Here is a 17,616-nt window from a genome sequence, read left to right as displayed (position 1 = left end):
CAATTGTTTCCTAAGAGTTTTTATGTTGTAGCTTAGTTAGTAATGATAATATTAGAATTACTAGTTCAGTTGTTATACTACCGCTAGAGAGTTATTGAGGTCTTTGACTGGCCCAACAATACTACATTGGATCCCTCTCTCCGGTTACGGTTCATTTCCCCTTTGCCTACACATACACCGCGAATAGTCTGACCTATTCTTTCCATATTCTCCTCTGTCCTCATACACCTGACAACACCAAGATTACCATACATTTTTTTCTTCGCTTAAGAGGCTAACTACAGCAATGTAATTGTACAGTGGCTACGTTCCTCTTGGTAAGGGTAGAAGAAACTCTTTAGCTATGGTAAGCAGCTCTTCTAGGAGATGGACACTCAAAAATCAAACCATTGTTCTCTAGTCCTGCATAGTGCCATAGCCTCTGTACCATGGTCTTCCTCTGTCGTGGGTTAGTTCTCTTGCTTGAGGGTACACTCGGGGACACGATTCTATCCAATTTCTCTTTCCCTTTCTCTTGTTTTGTTATTTTTTATAGTTTATATAAGAGATACCTATTTTAATGTTACTCTTCTTAAGATATTTTATTTTTCCTTGTTTCCTTTCCTCACTGGGCTATTTTCCCTGTTAGAGCCCCTGGGCTTATAGCATCCTGCTTTTTCAACTGGGGTTGTAGCTTAGCAAGTAGTAGTAGTAGTAATAATAATAATAATAATAATAATAGTAATAATACCCACCCTTTTCCATCATCACCAAACTACCAATCATTCATACAAGTGTGTTTATCCTCTAGAACCCAGTACACGATATCAACCCAGAAATAAACAACCTCAAAACCCTACCACAACCAAAAATAAAAACTCATAAAAATAAGAAAATTAAATTTGCGTGCAGCTGTTGGAAAAGATCCCATCGCAAGCGGACTGTCTATCCTTAAAACTAGCTAGAACGCATCAAATCCCAGAAACCCAATCATTAAACCTCAAAACCCCATCACAACCCAAAATAAAATTGCCAAAAAAAGTTAGAAAAAAAAAATAAAGAAACTGCCGGGCAGCTGTTGAAAAACATTTTCTCGCAAGATCACTGTTTACTCTTAGAATAAGCTAGAACCCAATACATCCCAGAAACCTAAAAAATAAACCTCAAAACCCTACCACAACCCAAAATAAAAACTCAAAAAAAAAAAAAAATAACAATTTATAGATTTAAAACTTTGGCGTGTAGCTGTTGAAAAGTATTCCCTTGCAGCTGGCTGTTTATCCTTAAAACAAGCTAGAACCCAGTGCATCCCAGTAACCCAAATATTAAACCTAAAAATCCTCCAACAACCCTAAATAAAAACACAAAATAAAAAAATAATTTATAGATTTAAAAAATGGGCGTGTAGCTGTTGAAAAAGTCCCCTCGCAAGATAACTGTCTATCCCTAAAACAAGCTAGAACCCATTATATCCCAGAACCCTAAAAAATAAACCTCAAAACCCAAAATAAAAACGCAAAAAAAATAACAATTTATAGATTTAAAAAATGGGCGTGTAGCTGTTGAAAAAGTCCCCTCGCAAGATAGCTGTCTATCCCTAAAACAAGCTAGAACCCATTATATCACAGAACCCTAAAAAATAAACCTCAAAACCCAAAATAAAAACGCAAAAAAATAAAAAAAAAATAACAATTTATAGATTTAAAAAATGGGTGTGTAGCTGTTGAAAAAGTCCCCTCGCAAGATAGCTGTCTATCCCTAAAACAAGCTAGAACCCATTATATCACAGAACCCTAAAAAATAAACCTCAAAACCCAAAATAAAAACGCAAAAAAAAAAAAAAAAAAAATAACAATTTATAGATTTAAAAAATGGGTGTGTAGCTGTTGAAAAAGTCCCCTCGCAAGATAACTGTTTATCCCTAAAACAAGCTAGAACCCATTATATCCCAGAACCCTAAAAAATAAACCTCAAAACCCAAAATAAAAACGCAAAAAAAAAAAAAAAAAATAACAATTTATAGATTTAAAAAATGGGCGTGTAGCTGTTGAAAAAGTCCCCTCGCAAGATAACTGTCTATCCCTAAAACAAGCTAGAACCCATTATATCCCAGAACCCTAAAAAATAAACCTCAAAACCCAAAATAAAAACGCAAAACAAATAAAAAAAAAATAACAATTTATAGATTTAAAAAATGGGTGTGTAGCTGTTGAAAAAGTCCCCTCGCAAGATAGCTGTCTATCCCTAAAACAAGCTAGAACCCATTATATCACAGAACCCTAAAAAATAAACCTCAAAACCCAAAATAAAAACGCAAAAAAATAAAAAAAAAATAACAATTTATAGATTTAAAAAATGGGTGTGTAGCTGTTGAAAAAGTCCCCTCGCAAGATAGCTGTCTATCCCTAAAACAAGCTAGAACCCATTATATCACAGAACCCTAAAAAATAAACCTCAAAACCCAAAATAAAAACGCAAAAAAATAAAAAAAAAATAACAATTTATAGATTTAAAAAATGGGTGTGTAGCTGTTGAAAAAGTCCCCTCGCAAGATAACTGTTTATCCCTAAAACAAGCTAGAACCCATTATATCACAGAACCCTAAAAAATAAACCTCAAAACCCAAAATAAAAACGCAAAAAAATAAAAAAAAAATAATTTATAGATTTAAAAAATGGGTGTGTAGCTGTTGAAAAAGTCCCCTCGCAAGATAACTGTCTATCCCTAAAACAAGCTAGAACCCATTATATCCCAGAACCCTAAAAAATAAACCTCAAAACCCAAAATAAAAACGCAAAACAAATAAAAAAAATCTATAAATTTAAATTGGCGGGCGGCTGTTGAAAAAGGCAATCTGCTGGACCTCGCGAGCGCGCGCACATTATTGGAACCGGCTGGCGTCGCGGCTTGCGATCATCCCGACGGCCGTCTTCATCCGGGTCACCACTAGTGAGGAGCTGGCGCCCTGCAGCAGCAGTTGTTACTACATGTTAATATGGCGGTGGCCGAGTGCCTCCTAGAGTTAAGACTGAGTTTGTGATTTACTCTTTTTTTGTAAAGAAAAGGAAAATTCCACCGCAATTTGCCTCCCCCAGCGATGTAAATGGCGGTCTAGTGGATGCGCGGAGGAGGATATATAGGACATATCTATTACTTGAAAGGATGCAGCAGGGAGTGCTCACGGAATCCTCAGACAGGGAAAAAGAGAGTTCGAATAGTAGTGGGCAGGAGGTGGTGGAGAAGACCGAGCAGCAACAACCCCAACAACAACAACAACCCCATCATCACAACCCACAACAACAACACCACCATCATCTTAAATGCCACACGTATGCCGACCTTCAGGACAAATTCTTCGCCACATCTGCTGACTCTGATAGTGAAGGAGACGACGAGTCGGAGGTAATTCGAAAAATTATATATATTTTCTCTCCTATATATCTCCCCCCCTCTCCCCCCTCCTCCTACCTGCATTGAAGGAGGTTCAGGGGGTAGATGGAGGGGGGTTATATATGAAAAAAAACCTCTTACGTAGTTATATAAAACCGTATTTCTAACGATAGATCTAAACCCGGGATGTTATTTAACGAATTCGACCGCTAAAACTAACGAAAATTTAATTTTAAATTATACCCCCGAGTGTTTAAACCCTCTCACGTCCATCTTTTATTTTAAAGTCGCCGTTATGGACGTCCTATATACATCTTTGACCTATTAAAACACCATCCATGTGGTTCCTTCCAAAAATCTAATACGTTCCCCGTAATGGCCGTCTCGCCAAACTGCAATTTCATATATATTTGGAATTTCTTCGCCCACAGATAAAAAATCTCTTATGTTTTCTTCCTTTTTTAGTTTTGGGGTTTGGCCCTATGAAAGCATGGTTGGAGATATAACGAGTCGTTTTTATATTTCGTTTTTTTTTAATCTTTCATCCACTTTTCGTTATTCCATATCTTCGATGAGTCATAGATTATCGTAGTATTTTTTTACTATGATTGAACCCTAAGGATGTTTTCTTTCCTAAAGTTAACCATATTTAAAACCCGTTAATTAGTCCAAGAAATATGTGAGTAATAGGCCCCTGTAGTTTACCGTTTTTGCTACGAAACTAAATTTCATATTTTTCATAGTTAAATATCTTCAAAAATTGTTAATTAGGCCTGTGAATGTTAGAATTAGGCCCCTTTAGTTTAAAGTTTGTAATGTTAAACTGCAAATCTCATATTTCCTATAGTTAATTATCTTCAAAATCTGTTAATTAATCCAAGAAATGTTAGAATTAGGCCCCTTTAGTTAAACGTTTTTAGTGTTAAATCCTAAGTGTTTAATTAACTTTAGTTAATTGTCTTCAAAACCCCTTAATTAATCCAAGAATTGTTAGAATTAGTCCCATTTAACATTTTTACTGATCTTTAAAAAACTCATTTCATTCTACAATTGATAATATTTTCATATTTGGTTCATTCTATATAGTTTATTTTCTTTTTCTTTCCTCACTAGGCTATTTTCCCCGTACCCCTTAGGCTTATATCATCCAGCTTTTCCAACTAGGGTTGTAGCTTGGCTAGTAATTTTAATACTGAAACCTCATTAAACTCAATGTAATATTATTGTCCTATTGTCCAGCTTTTCCAACTAGGGTTGTAGCTTGGCTAGTAATTATAATACTGAAACCTCATTAACCTCAGTGTAATATTATTGCCCTATTTAATGTTTGTTTAATGTAGTTATTTAAACTGTCGGCCATATTAAAGGGGTTGAATGTAAAATGAAATTCTTATCGCAATTATGTGGAAATTCCGAAGGTGTTGGTAGCGTTGGATTGAGTTGCTTTGATAATATAGGGTTCAGATACACTGAATGTCGGCTTATTGTCTTTCCTTGGCTTAGCCTAGCCATTTCACCGTCGGTAGGTAAGTCTAATTTTGTATTGTACGAAATGAAAATTAACGAGTTACCTTCATTGCAAATAAAGTAAACAGGGAATAAGAAAATCATGGTTATTTTACCGTTCAAACAACGCCTTTTTTGTTTTGTTTTTAAAGCCCTTAAAAGTCGAAGCACATCCTCGTAGGAGGCGCTTGGTTATTTGCCATTATTATTACAGCCTTGGATACAACCCTTGTTGGAAAAGTTTAAGATTTTATAAGCCAATGGCTTCAACAGGGCAAAATAGCCTGAGGAAAGGAAATAAACAACATGACCAGTAATTAACAATTCAAAATATTTTAAGAATAGTAACATTAGAATAATTCTTTCATACATGAACTATAAATACTTTAATAAATACAAAAGAGAATTAAGATAAAAGTGAGCCCGAGTGTACCCTCAAGCAAGAGTACTCTAACCCAAGACAGTGGAAGACCATGGTACAGAGGCTACGGCACTACCCAAAACTACACAAAGCTTAATGCTTCATTAGGCATTGTATGAAATAATCTCCATTATTTACAAAGGATTGTATGATGTGTCTGTATGTCTTGGCAAATTAATATTTGGGTATTAAGCTTTGCACAGATTCATAACTTTAATACTAAAAACCTGTATAACTAATCTATTTCTAAATGTTAGGAGTCCTTGGGCTTACAGCATCTTGCTTTTCCAACTAGGGTTGTAGCTTATCTAGAAATAGTAATATTAATGATATTTCTTGTAATACTGTATGCTACATACTCTATAACCTGTGTGTATGTCGTCAGTCTGTGACCATTGTGATTTATTAGGAATTCTTGGTGAAACTGCATAAAAATTGCACATAACCTGCGAGACATTGCACATATGGGCCTGTTTCAACCAACATATATACTAGCCAGCATTGGATCTCATAATACCTGACCTAGATTACTGGGTTAGTGTTTGTGTGATTATAGTATAGGCCTAGTTTAAATTGGCCTTTGTTCTGCGATTTATGCGTAAGGTTTACTGTATGCTTAGGCCTGTTTGTTGGTTTGTGCACACGCATTAAACGCTACGCGTAGGTTTGCTAGTTCCGATTTGATAATCGGAATGGCATTTACGGATCTACTTGTGAAATGAGTGCAAATAGGGAAGTTTGTGCCAGAAGTGTTTGATTTTGTATGATATGAGAGAAGGTCCTCAACTTGAAGACATTCGTAGATATACAGTACACACAAATCCAACTGAAATTATATAGGTATTGTATCAAAAGATTGTATACTGTAATAAGAAAAAGAAATACAGTAATAAAACAGTATTATATCATTTAATACAGTAAGCAAAACAACTTTTGCGATAACCTGACATTTATTTTGCATAAAACGCGACTTTGTTCAGCAAACTAACAAACCTTCCGTTATTTATATATGGATATATCTTTTGGCAAAGCTGGAAGTTAGCCAATTTGACTTTTGGTGCGAGGTGGCAACCCTACCCAGAGGCTAGTAGTACCAGCCACCTGTATATATAATCATGGAGAGATGAAAGTCACTTTTTCGCTTTGGGTTCTGGAGAGCAGTTGTCTCCTTTCATCCTCTTAGTTGCCTTAGACATTGACGAACATTGTTGCTCGTACTCATTTAACATTTGACTTTCTCTTCCGGCATAATCGTAGTACTTCATTGACGCTCCCATGCGAACATTCCCTGGTTGCGAGGGTAGCCTTTGCGCCATTCATGTGGAAATTGTTGCCTTGGGAGTTTGGGTACGCCTATCTTAGGACTGAAATTATCAATTTTGGCTTGCAAACAGCTCCTTGTATAACCTATTTAGTTAGGAAGTTGAAGTCCCTCTGGTCCCATTTGGAAATGTGAATGTACACAATAGACTTGTCAGTAGAAAAGTGATTTATCAACAGACTTTCCTAGAAAATGTTTAGACATTCTAGATTCACAAGATTCAAGTACATCACTGTAATGTTTTTAGCATATTTAGTTTTGTGTGCAAGATAAGGCCTGGGGCTTATAGCATATTACTTTTCAGTACAGTAATGATGATAACAACTATCCAAGACTAAATCCGTTTAGCACAGGTTTAATGTCCTTGTTTTGTAAGAGGATATTTCAAGATAAAACTCCATTGATGTTTGCTTGTGGTTGATAAGGGAAGACTTGGGGTCTGTTTGACCTTGTTCTACTTTTGGTTATCAACTAATTGCGACTTTAGCAGTGTTTAGATTATATTATTAGATATTCTATAGTTTGATGATAGTCATATGTTCGTCATTTATGTTAGTACGTATTTATAAAGAATATTGACTAAAAATTTACTTTAGACACACTTTATAAGAAAGATCTTCAAGATTGCCAATGGTTGTGGAAATTGTAAGCACACAAGTTGCAGTTTGAGAATCTTCAAAGCAGTTTACAATCTTTAGCCTGGAGGAAATTTATCTGGTCCATTTAATTTGCATAGCGACACAAAGCTTTACTAGCACATTTGATATATTGTGAATTAATAAGTGAATTGGTATTTTTGGGCTACACTTCCTTACCACTAATGGGTTTCACATGTTAGAGGAAGTTAGGAATTTGATTAAAATTTTCAGTGTTGATGAGAGCCATACGTGTAAAATAGAACAAACAAAATCCAGCAGTTTCTAGTCGTGCAGGACAAAGGCCTTATCATGTCAATTCATGTCTGGTGTTTGGCCAGCTTTTATCACCACGCTGGCTATTGTGGATCGGTGATTGTTGGAGATTTTTGTCTGATCTCACAGTGAGGCAACCTAGTTTTGCACGTCGTGGTGATACGCTAACCCTTTCAGTACGTTAAGGTATGCAAACTCTTATGCAGCACAGCATAGTAACAGCCCCATAGGAATTTTTAAAACATCCACAGAGCCTTGTGACAAAAACCCAGTTGGTACGAATTTTCCTAAAAGACAATTTAAAGGTTTGTCTGGAGTCCATTGATAACTGTAAATAGCACAACGAGACCCTTCTCAGAACGTTACATTTTACTATACAAAACATATTTTGAAGGAGGCTAATTTATTATTATTACTAGGTAAGCTACAACCCTAGTTGGAAAAGCAGACTGCTATAACCCAAAGGACTCCAACAGGGAAAAATAACCCAGTGAGGAAAGGAAATAAGTAATTAAACTGTGAGAAGTAGTGAACAATTAAAAAAAGATATACTGTATAGAGAACATTAACATCAGGAATACAGATCTTTCAGATGTAAACTATAAAAAGAAAGTAAATGATTTGAACATTACTAGAAACCATCTGAGCTTGAGTCTCTCAAACTCAGGTATGGACTTATGCTCCAATGTGTAAGCTGCTCTAAGCTTAAGCATTTGGAAAGGGACTGCCACAATCTATAGAATTCAAATCAATTATTTTGAAAGTTTCGGAGGGCTTCTCATACTGAATGGCAACCAGTAGAAAGCATAGTATGGTACGATTATTACCTAAGCAATAATCCTTGTTGGAAAAGCAGAATGCTATAAGCCCAAGGGCTCTAACAGAGAATAAAATAACCCATCAAGAAAATTAAATACACTGCAAGAAGCGATGAATAATTGAAATAAAATATAAGTAACAACATTGAAATAGGTTTTTCATAAACTATAGAGACATGTCAGCGTGGTCAACATAAAAACATTCGCAGCAATTCTGAACTTTTGAAGTTCTACCGATTCAACTACCTTATAGAGTCCTTTCAATACACGTCATCAAACTTCCGGTCCGCCATCTTGGAGGGCAAACAAAGACGCGTTCAGTGAGTAGCTATGGTTGAACTGTTGAATATTTAGCCATTTCATCACATTCACATTCACACAATGCCCAGTTTTTGCGCTATTGCTGGCTGTGGGAATCGAGGACGAAGAGATGACAAGAGTTTCTACCGCATACCGGCAGTTATTCAGAATCAGGACAAAGATACAGAGGAATTATCCAAGTGCAGACGTGACTTGTGGTTGACCAGAATATCACGGGCTGATCTACGTGAATCCTCACTACCCTACGCACGTATTTGTTCTGATCATTTCATATCAGGTCAGTCTCGGCTAGGCCCTAAAAGTATCATTATTCCTGTGTAAACATGCTATATCCGATCGCATATGTGACTTGACAAGTATCATCGTTAGTTCAGTGTGTAGTGTGTGTGGGGGAGGGGCATCTCAATTTTTAAACATCAAAGGGGCATCTCAGATTTTCAAAACAAAAATTAAAAGCGCCCATATTGGCTATATTAACAAAGGCTACTTACCTAGGTCTCTATTTCGTCAAGGTGCTCATGCCTATATATAATTAAGTGTATATTTATATTTATCTTAATTTGTGTATTAAATTGTGAAGACATACAGGCCTATGTGATGAATAAACATTGATTATAAATGATAATAATATCTGAAAGCTGGTTTAACCCGAAGGGGTCTTCAGCTTATATATGAAACATTGAAAAAATAATCAAACTTGCGCTTTTAACTGCAAGGAGGCAAAACGATCATCCATGAGCATTACAATAGAGTTTGTCCATCATGTGTTTATATTTATATAAGAAATTATAGCATTTGTAACCAAACAAACACAATGTTTAGGCATGAACTGATAAAGATTTGACATTATAATGCAAAACTTTTACATACATTTTGACAATCAAAAATTATAATACACAAGGTTAGGCTAAATGATCAATATTAGCTTTATAATTATAAACACTCTCTTCATTGGCCCAGTGTTTATCTAATTTTGGACTTAAAAGCATTAAAGGGAAAAACAACGAATTCTGGAAGCAGATTATTCAATGGAAATGTATGCCCACTCATGTTTTGGGTTGGCCGACAGTACCAAGTAGTTCACCATATCAATGTATGAAATACTGGGAAAATCCTCAATATTTTGACTGAATGAATTCTGCATCTGGTATGGATCTAGGCCATCAATTAGATCGAGTTTCTGCTTGTAAAAACGCTTATCATCACCCGACAATTGTTTGACAAAGTCGCTCTCATTGTCCATATTCGCTGTAGCAGCTGCCATGTTTTCGCTTTGTATGCCCTCCAGCATGGCCGCCGGCGATTCCCAGTGACGTCATTGAAAGGACTCTATTAGGAAGATCGTCACAATTTGATAGGACACAGTTTTGTAAGGCCATTATTAAGAAAGTGTTATTACTATTCAGAATGTTATTGCATCAGTAGTTTTTTAAATATTTTTTTTAACACAGTTTAGTGGTTATACAACATAGCAAGGAATGTAGGTTGGTGATCAATCTTGGTTTGTTTACATTTTCAAACTGGTGTCAACACTAAAGTGAACATGAACCTGTATCAAGAATTTATTCAATATTTAAAAAAAAAAGATTTTTAATATTAGAAAATTATGATTATTTCAAGTTGTCCTTTTTTCAAGATTTTTAATGTCCAATTTTGTGGTGAAATGGTTAAGGTTTCTTGGTTGGTTTCCCAAAACAAACTTTAGTTTGGGTCCATTGGAATTTCAGCTCCAGTTCATAAAATTTAGGATTCTTAGATCCAGAAAGGGTTGTGCGTATGTGTACCTATATTTTAAGACTATAATGTACGTAGTGTTTGTACACTACTGCTGTATACAAATATTCTTATGTTTTAGTAAGGAATATTATTGTTATTACTTGCGAAGCTACACCCCTAGTTGGAAAAGCAGGATGCTATATGGCCAGGGGCTCCAACAGGGGAAATAGGCCAGTGTGGGAAGGAAACTAGTAAAGTATTTTAACGACATTAACAACATTCAATTAGATATCTCCTTTATAAACTATAACAAGTTGAAGAGAAATAAGATAGAATAGTGTGCCTGAGTGTACCCTCAAACAAGAGGCACTTCCCCAATTTTGTGGGCGGTTAGCTGACGCCAACTAAAGAACAAAATGGGGCTTCTCCGCTCCTCCTAGCCTGACGAGGGATTATGCCAAATTTGGTTGGTATTGCTAGGGTGCCATAGTCCTCCCTCTCCCTGTATCCACCTCAAAAGTTTCATATGCTGTATCCCCAACTGCTGCTACCTCATCAGTCACCTGGGCGATCGGAGGGAGAAACAGCGCCTACCATAACTGCATCTTCTCAGTAATATGAGGAATTTATCAGTGAGCGACATTTCTCGTTGAGATTTAAACACAAATTTACATGTTTTCAGTACATTGTCAGGTTGGGATTGGTACAAGTCTTGGATCTTTTGAAATTACTGTGTAATTTAAAAACTAATTTAATTTTACTTCTATAGTTAATGTCGTCAATTATTGATGCAGTTTTGAGTCTAATAAACCTCCAGGCAAGGGAGTGGCTGATGAGTACTATGGATATTTTATATGCTACGGGTACTTTTTGACGCCTCATATAAGTTAGGCAGTTTGATCAGTCAGGCTTATTGCTTATGGTTGACCAACTATGAATCTGCAAGTGTTTATTTCTTGTCCTCTTATTTAAATTTGACCACCTTTTGGACTAAGATATGATGATAGTTTTATGTGGGTCAGAGGATCTAATCAATTATAAAGACATTTTTTTTGACTGACCAATTAATATCTTTTATATAATTAGGTAGTTGAATGAGATTGTAAATTCATCTTTATATCTCTGTAGGTTGGCTAGGGCACCAGCCACTTGTTGAGATCTACCGCTAGAGTGTTATGTAGCCTTTTGACTGACCAGACTATACCACATTGGATCCTTCTCTCTGGTTACAGATTATTTTCCCTTTGCCTACACACACACGCAAACACACAGCCAATAGTGTGGCATATTCTTTACTTATTCTCCTCTGTCCTCATGCACCTGACAACACTGAGATTACCAAACAATTCTTCTTCACCTAAGGGGGTCACTACACTGTAATTGTGTAGTGGCCACTCCCTTTGGTAAGGGTAGAAGAGACTCTTTAGCTATGGTCAGCAGCTCTTCTAGGAGGAGGATACTCCAAAATCAGACCATTGTTCTCAAGTCTTACGTAGTGCCACAGCCTCTGTACCATGGTCTTCCACTGTCTTAGGTTAGAGTTCTCTTGCTTGAGGGTACACTTGGGCATGCGGTTCTATAGGGAATATTTATTTTAATGTTATAGTTCTTAAAATATTTTATTTTAATTTTGTTACTGTTCTTGAAATATTTTTTTCCTTTTGGAGCCCCCGTGCTTATAGCATCCTGCTTTTCCAATAGGGTAATAAAAAGATTGTCCTCCTTAAATTTTTGCATTTATTATTATTATAAGCTAAGCTATGACCCTAGTTGGAAAAGCAGAATGCTAAAAGCCCAAGGGCTCCAACAGGAAAAAATGGTCCAGTGAAGAAAAGAAACAAGAAAGTAGATGAATTACAAGGGAAGCAATTAACAATCAAAATATAATATTTTAAGATCTTAAACATTAAAATATATATATATATATATATATATATATATATATATATATATATATATATATATTTAACTGATATTTTGTCTTAGTTAAAAACTTTACAATCTTCATTTACTTGATACCTTTTGGCGTAGTGTTGTGAAGTCTACGCCTAGTCGGTTTTGGACTATTATTGTTTGTTACTGCTCATCATAATAATAATAATTGTTTCCTATAATGTACCTTCATATGTTACTTACATCTTTTTCAAGTTATTTTTTTTTGGTTCTCTCATTTTGTGTATAAGCATTGCAGTACCGTAATTTCTCCCATTTCCACAGTGTAAGCTCCCAATTTGGGTGCAGATTGGTAACCCTAACTCAAAGTTATGGGTAAACAATATCTTAGGCTGACACACTACAGTTAATGTAAATGCAGGGAAATAAAGGAAATTATATATGTTCAACATTATTGCATATTGAATACAATTTTATCAAACAAAACATTGAAAATACTACTGCGCAAATTCACACATTACCCATTCAATGCAAGGGGTTATGCTGTTACTGGTGTCATAATTGCACTGTAGGTAACTGCTTCTGCTGTATTTGAAAATGACTAAATTCAGAATGTCTAGGAACACGGCATGTTTTGTTTCTTTCCTGGGAAATACTGTATACAGTATTAATGTAACCTCAAAAGTACTTTGTTATTAGTCTTAGCTTTGTGCTGTTGAACAGTAACTAGTAACATGCACTACTGTAATTTAAAGCATTTTCATGCCAATACACACATCTAAGCAACACTTTACTATTGTAATTGTTACAAATTACTAAAGTATAGTGTAAATTACGGTGTTTGTAACAGTCAATAGTAATATTATTACAATATCGGTGGGTTTATTACTAATATTTAGCTAATGACAGCAAACAAAGATTGCTAAAGACAAGTATTGTATAAGGAGTATTGGGTCCTTTCTCCAGTAAACATACTTGTTTGTAGGTGGGTGGGCGACTGGAAATTTCATCCCAGGTCTTACGAGTAATAGTTTGTCCGTTAGGATAGTCAAAACTGAGGACCCTTACACTGTGAACAAGTAGCTTTTTCTTATCTCGATGTTATTGTTCTGACTTTGCACGATGGTATGGTATGTTATCCGCGGGTGTTCATATTATTGCGAGAGGTTTGTCTACTATCTGGGTCTCATAGGATTGTTTCATTTAATGCTTTCTGTGTATAGTTTTCATTTGATACCTTGTGCATAGGATGGTTTAATCTGCTGGAATAACTTCCATGGAGGATGTGTTTACGTCTAACGCCTTCTGTACAGGGTGTTTTTGTCTAGTGCTGTCAGTGTAGAATGTTTTAGTTTGTCTTCTGCGTAAGATGTTTTCGTCTAATGCCTTTCATGTTTGTTTTCGTCTGATGCATTTCTTATAGGATGTTTTTGTCTAGTGCCTTACTTGTACTGTAGAATGTTTTTGTCTAATGCCTTCCTTGTAGAATATTTTTACCCAATGCCTTCCTTGTAGAATGTTTTTACCCAATGCCTTCCTTGTAGAATGTTTTTACCCAATGCCTTCCTTGTAGAATGTTTTTACCCAATGCCTTGTAGAATGTTTTTACCCAATGCCTTCCTTGTAGAATGTTTTTACCCAATGCCTTCCTTGTAGAATGTTTTTACCCAATGCCTTCCTTGTAGAATGTTTTTACCCAATGCCTTCCTTGTAGAATGTTTTTACCCAATGCCTTCCTTGTAGAATGTTTTTACCCAATGCCTTCCTTGTAGAATGTTTTTTACTATTGCCCTCCTTGAATGTTTGCATCCAATGCATTCCTTGTGGAATGTTTTCATCCGGTGCCATCCTATTAGAATGTTTATTCTTTTCTTTCTTAATACCTTCCTTGTAGAATGTTTTTGTATAATGCCCTCCTTGAATGTTTTTATCCTGTGCCTTCCTTGTTTAATGTTTTTGTCCACTGTATTCTTTGTAGAATATTTTTGTTTAATGCCTTCCTTGAATGTTTTTATCCAATGCATTCCTTGTAGAATGTTTCTGCCTAAAGCATCTCTCATAGAATGTTTTTGTCTAACACCTTTGTGGAACGTTTGTGTCTAATGCCTTTCTCATAGAATGTTTAACACCTTCCTTGTAGAATGTTTTTGTTTAATGCCCTCCTTGAATGTTTTTATTCAATGCCTTCCTTGTAGAATGTTTTTGTCTAATGCATTTCTCATTGAATGTTTTTGTCTAATGCATTTCTCATTGAATGTTTTTGTCTAATGCATTTCTCATTGAATGTTTTTGTCTAATGCATTTCTCATAGAATGTTTTTGTCTAATGCATTTCTCATAGAATGTTTTTGTCTAATGCATTTCTCATAGAATGTTTTTGTCTAATGCATTTTTCATAGAATGTTTTTGTCTAATGCATTTCTCATAGAAATTTGTTGTCTAATGCATTTCTCATTGAATGTTGTTATCTAATGCATTTATCATAGAATGTTGTTGTCTAATGTATTTCTCATAGAATGTTGTTGTCTAATGCATTTCTCATAGAATGTTGTCGTTTAATGCATTTCTCATAGAATGTTGTCGTCTAATGCATTTCTCATAGAATGTTGTCGTCTAATACATTTCTCATAGAATGTTGTCGTCTAATACATTTCTCATAGAATGTTGTCGTCTAATGCATTTCTCATAGAATGTTGTCGTCTAATGCATTTCTCATAGAATGTTGTCGTCTAATGCATTTCTCATAGAATGTTGTTGTCTAATGCATTTCTCATAGAATGTTTTTGTCTAACACCTTTCTTGTTGAATGTTTTTGTTTAATGCCCTCCTTGAATGTTTTCACCCAATGCCTTCCTTGTAGAATGTTTTTGTTTAAGGTCCTCCTCCTATATTTTCATCCAATACCTTCCCTGTAGAAAGTTTTGTCTAATGCCTTCCTTTTGTAGAATGTGTTTGTTTAATGCCCTCCTTGAATGTTTTCATCCAATGCCTTACTTTTATAATGTTTTTGTCCAATGCCTTCTACAATGCCCTCCTTGATTGTTTTTGTCTAATGTCTTCCTTGTAAAATATTTTTGTTTAATGACTTGTAGAATGTTTTCGTTTAATGCCTTCCTTGTAGGATGTTTTTGTTTAATGCCTTCCTTGTAGGATGTTTTTGTTTAATGCCCTCCTTGATATAATTTTTTTGTTTAATGCCTTCCTTGTAGAATTTTTTTGTCTAGTGCCTTCCTTGTGGATTGTTTGTCTAGTGCCTATGTAGAATGTTTTCATCTGATGTCTTCCTTGTAGAATGTTTTTGTTTGTCTTCCTTGTACGACATGATGCATATTGTTGGTAATTCTTTTAACTTTAATAAGTGTTATTGGCTGGAAATTACTTTGTTAGCTATAGGCTATACTGAATATTTATGACATAGGGTCACTTTTACTTATTTAGGTTTATCGGAATGCTGAGACCCCCTTGTTCATCTTGATGAAATAAGAGGCTACTGCGCTTATACCCTTTCAAGTCGAAGATGTCCACTGAGTGACAGGCTTTCTCAAATGGGGGAATCCTCTTCTTTTGAACACTTTCCTTTAACGAGGGTTAAAACAAGCTCACCCTAAGTTAAGTCGGATTAAACACCTAGGGGAAGATTTGCTTTTAAGACATTGGGATTCATCAGAAAAGATTGCTCTATAAATACACCCGTTTACTTTATTTTCATTCCCGATTCTCCTGCACTTATTCAGTGGCCATAGATCATTTGACAGTGTAGTTCAGGACTTGGTCTTTGTGTTAGTGGCAGTTCAGGACTCGGTCTTCGTGTTAGTGGCAGTTCAGGACTCGGTCTTCGTGTTAGTGGCAGTTCAGGACTCGGTCTTCGTGTTAGTGGCAGTTCAGGACTCGGTCTTCGTGTTAGTGGCAGTTCAGGACTCGGTCTTCGTGTTAGTGGCAGTTCAGGACTCGGTCTTCGTGTTAGTGGCAGTTCAGGACTCGGTCTTCGTGTTAGTGGCAGTTCAGGACTCGGTCTTCGTGTTAGTGGCAGTTCAGGACTCGGTCTTCGTGTTAGTGGAAGGTCAGGACTTGGTCTTCGTGTTAGTGGCAGTTCAGGACTTGGTCTTCGTGTTAGTGGCAGTTCAGGACTCGGTCTTCGTGTTAGTGGCAGTTCAGGACTTGGTCTTTGTGTTAGTGGCAGTTCAGGACTTGGTCTTTGTGTTAGTGGCAGTTCAGGACTCGGTCTTCGTGTTAGTGGCAGTTCAGGACTTGGTCTTTGTGTTAGTGGCAGTTCAGGACTCTGTCTTCGTGTTAGTGGCAGTTCAGGACTCGGTCTTCGTGTTAGTGGCAGTTCAGGACTCGGTCTTCGTGTTAGTGGAAGGTCAGGACTTGGTCTTCGTGTTAGTGGCAGTTCAGGACTTGGTCTTCGTGTTAGTGGCAGTTCAGGACTTGGTCTTTGTGTTAGTGGCAGTTCAGGACTTGGTCTTCGTGTTAGTGGCAGTTCAGGACTTGGTCTTCGTGTTAGTGGCAGTTCAGGACTCGGTCTTTGTGTTAGTGGCAGTTCAGGACTCGGTCTTCGTGTTAGTGGCAGTTCAGGACTCGGTCTTCGTGTTAGTGGCAGTTCAGGACTTGGTCTTTGTGTTAGTGGCAGTTCAGGACTCTGTCTTCGTGTTAGTGGCAGTTCAGGACTCGGTCTTCGTGTTAGTGGCAGTTCAGGACTCGGTCTTCGTGTTAGTGGAAGGTCAGGACTTGGTCTTCGTGTTAGTGGCAGTTCAGGACTTGGTCTTTGTGTTAGTGGCAGTTCAGGACTCTGTCTTCGTGTTAGTGGCAGTTCAGGACTCGGTCTTCGTGTTAGTGGCAGTTCAGGACTCGGTCTTCGTGTTAGTGGCAGTTCAGGACTTGGTCTTTGTGTTAGTGGCAGTTCAGGACTTGGTCTTTGTGTTAGTGGCAGTTCAGGACTTGGTCTTTGTGTTAGTGGCAGTTCAGGACTTGGTCTTTGTGTTAGGGCATTCCCTGTAGGAAAGCGAGACGTGATGTGATGAGGAAAAATTAATTTAGGATGTGGTGACTTCCAACTTAATTCCAAGGCGGACGCTTAGTAGAAGCAGGTTTGGCTTTGACCTAATGTAGTGTACTGTATATGTTGTACGGAACAGTTATTTTGATAAACAATGGTTTTCAAAATATAGCTGCTTGAAGGACTTGGCAGCTTGTCAGTCGAATCCTAGGGTACCATAATGTAGTTACAAAAACTTTAGATTGACTGAATTGGAAAAAGCATTAACCCTTTTACCCCCAGGCTATTTGGAACTTTCCAACCCTTAACCCCCAGACTTTTTTTTTTTTCAGGCACATTTTGCAA

At 36.5% G+C, this 17,616-nt stretch overlaps 1 protein-coding gene across 3 annotated transcripts in view; it reads left to right on the top strand.

Annotated features, from left to right (window-relative positions):
- The first annotated feature begins 2,902 nt into the window (after positions 1-2,902).
- Positions 2,903-17,616, top strand: part of LOC137624288 (ankyrin repeat domain-containing protein 17-like) — a 72,712-nt gene continuing 57,998 nt past the window's right edge. For all 3 annotated transcript variants that reach the window (XM_068354841.1, XM_068354840.1, XM_068354838.1), the window contains exon 1: positions 2,903-3,381. In XM_068354841.1, coding sequence (XP_068210942.1) covers positions 3,142-3,381 — 240 coding nt within the window. In that variant the 5' untranslated portion in view covers positions 2,903-3,141. The remainder of the gene's footprint in view (positions 3,382-17,616) is intronic.

The sequence above is a fragment of the Palaemon carinicauda genome, chromosome 31, assembly GCF_036898095.1.
Source record: "Palaemon carinicauda isolate YSFRI2023 chromosome 31, ASM3689809v2, whole genome shotgun sequence".
In the NCBI taxonomy this organism is placed as follows: Eukaryota; Metazoa; Arthropoda; class Malacostraca; order Decapoda; family Palaemonidae; genus Palaemon; species Palaemon carinicauda.
Note: the sequence above shows the minus strand (reverse complement) of the source record. Positions and strands in the feature narration are given on the sequence as shown.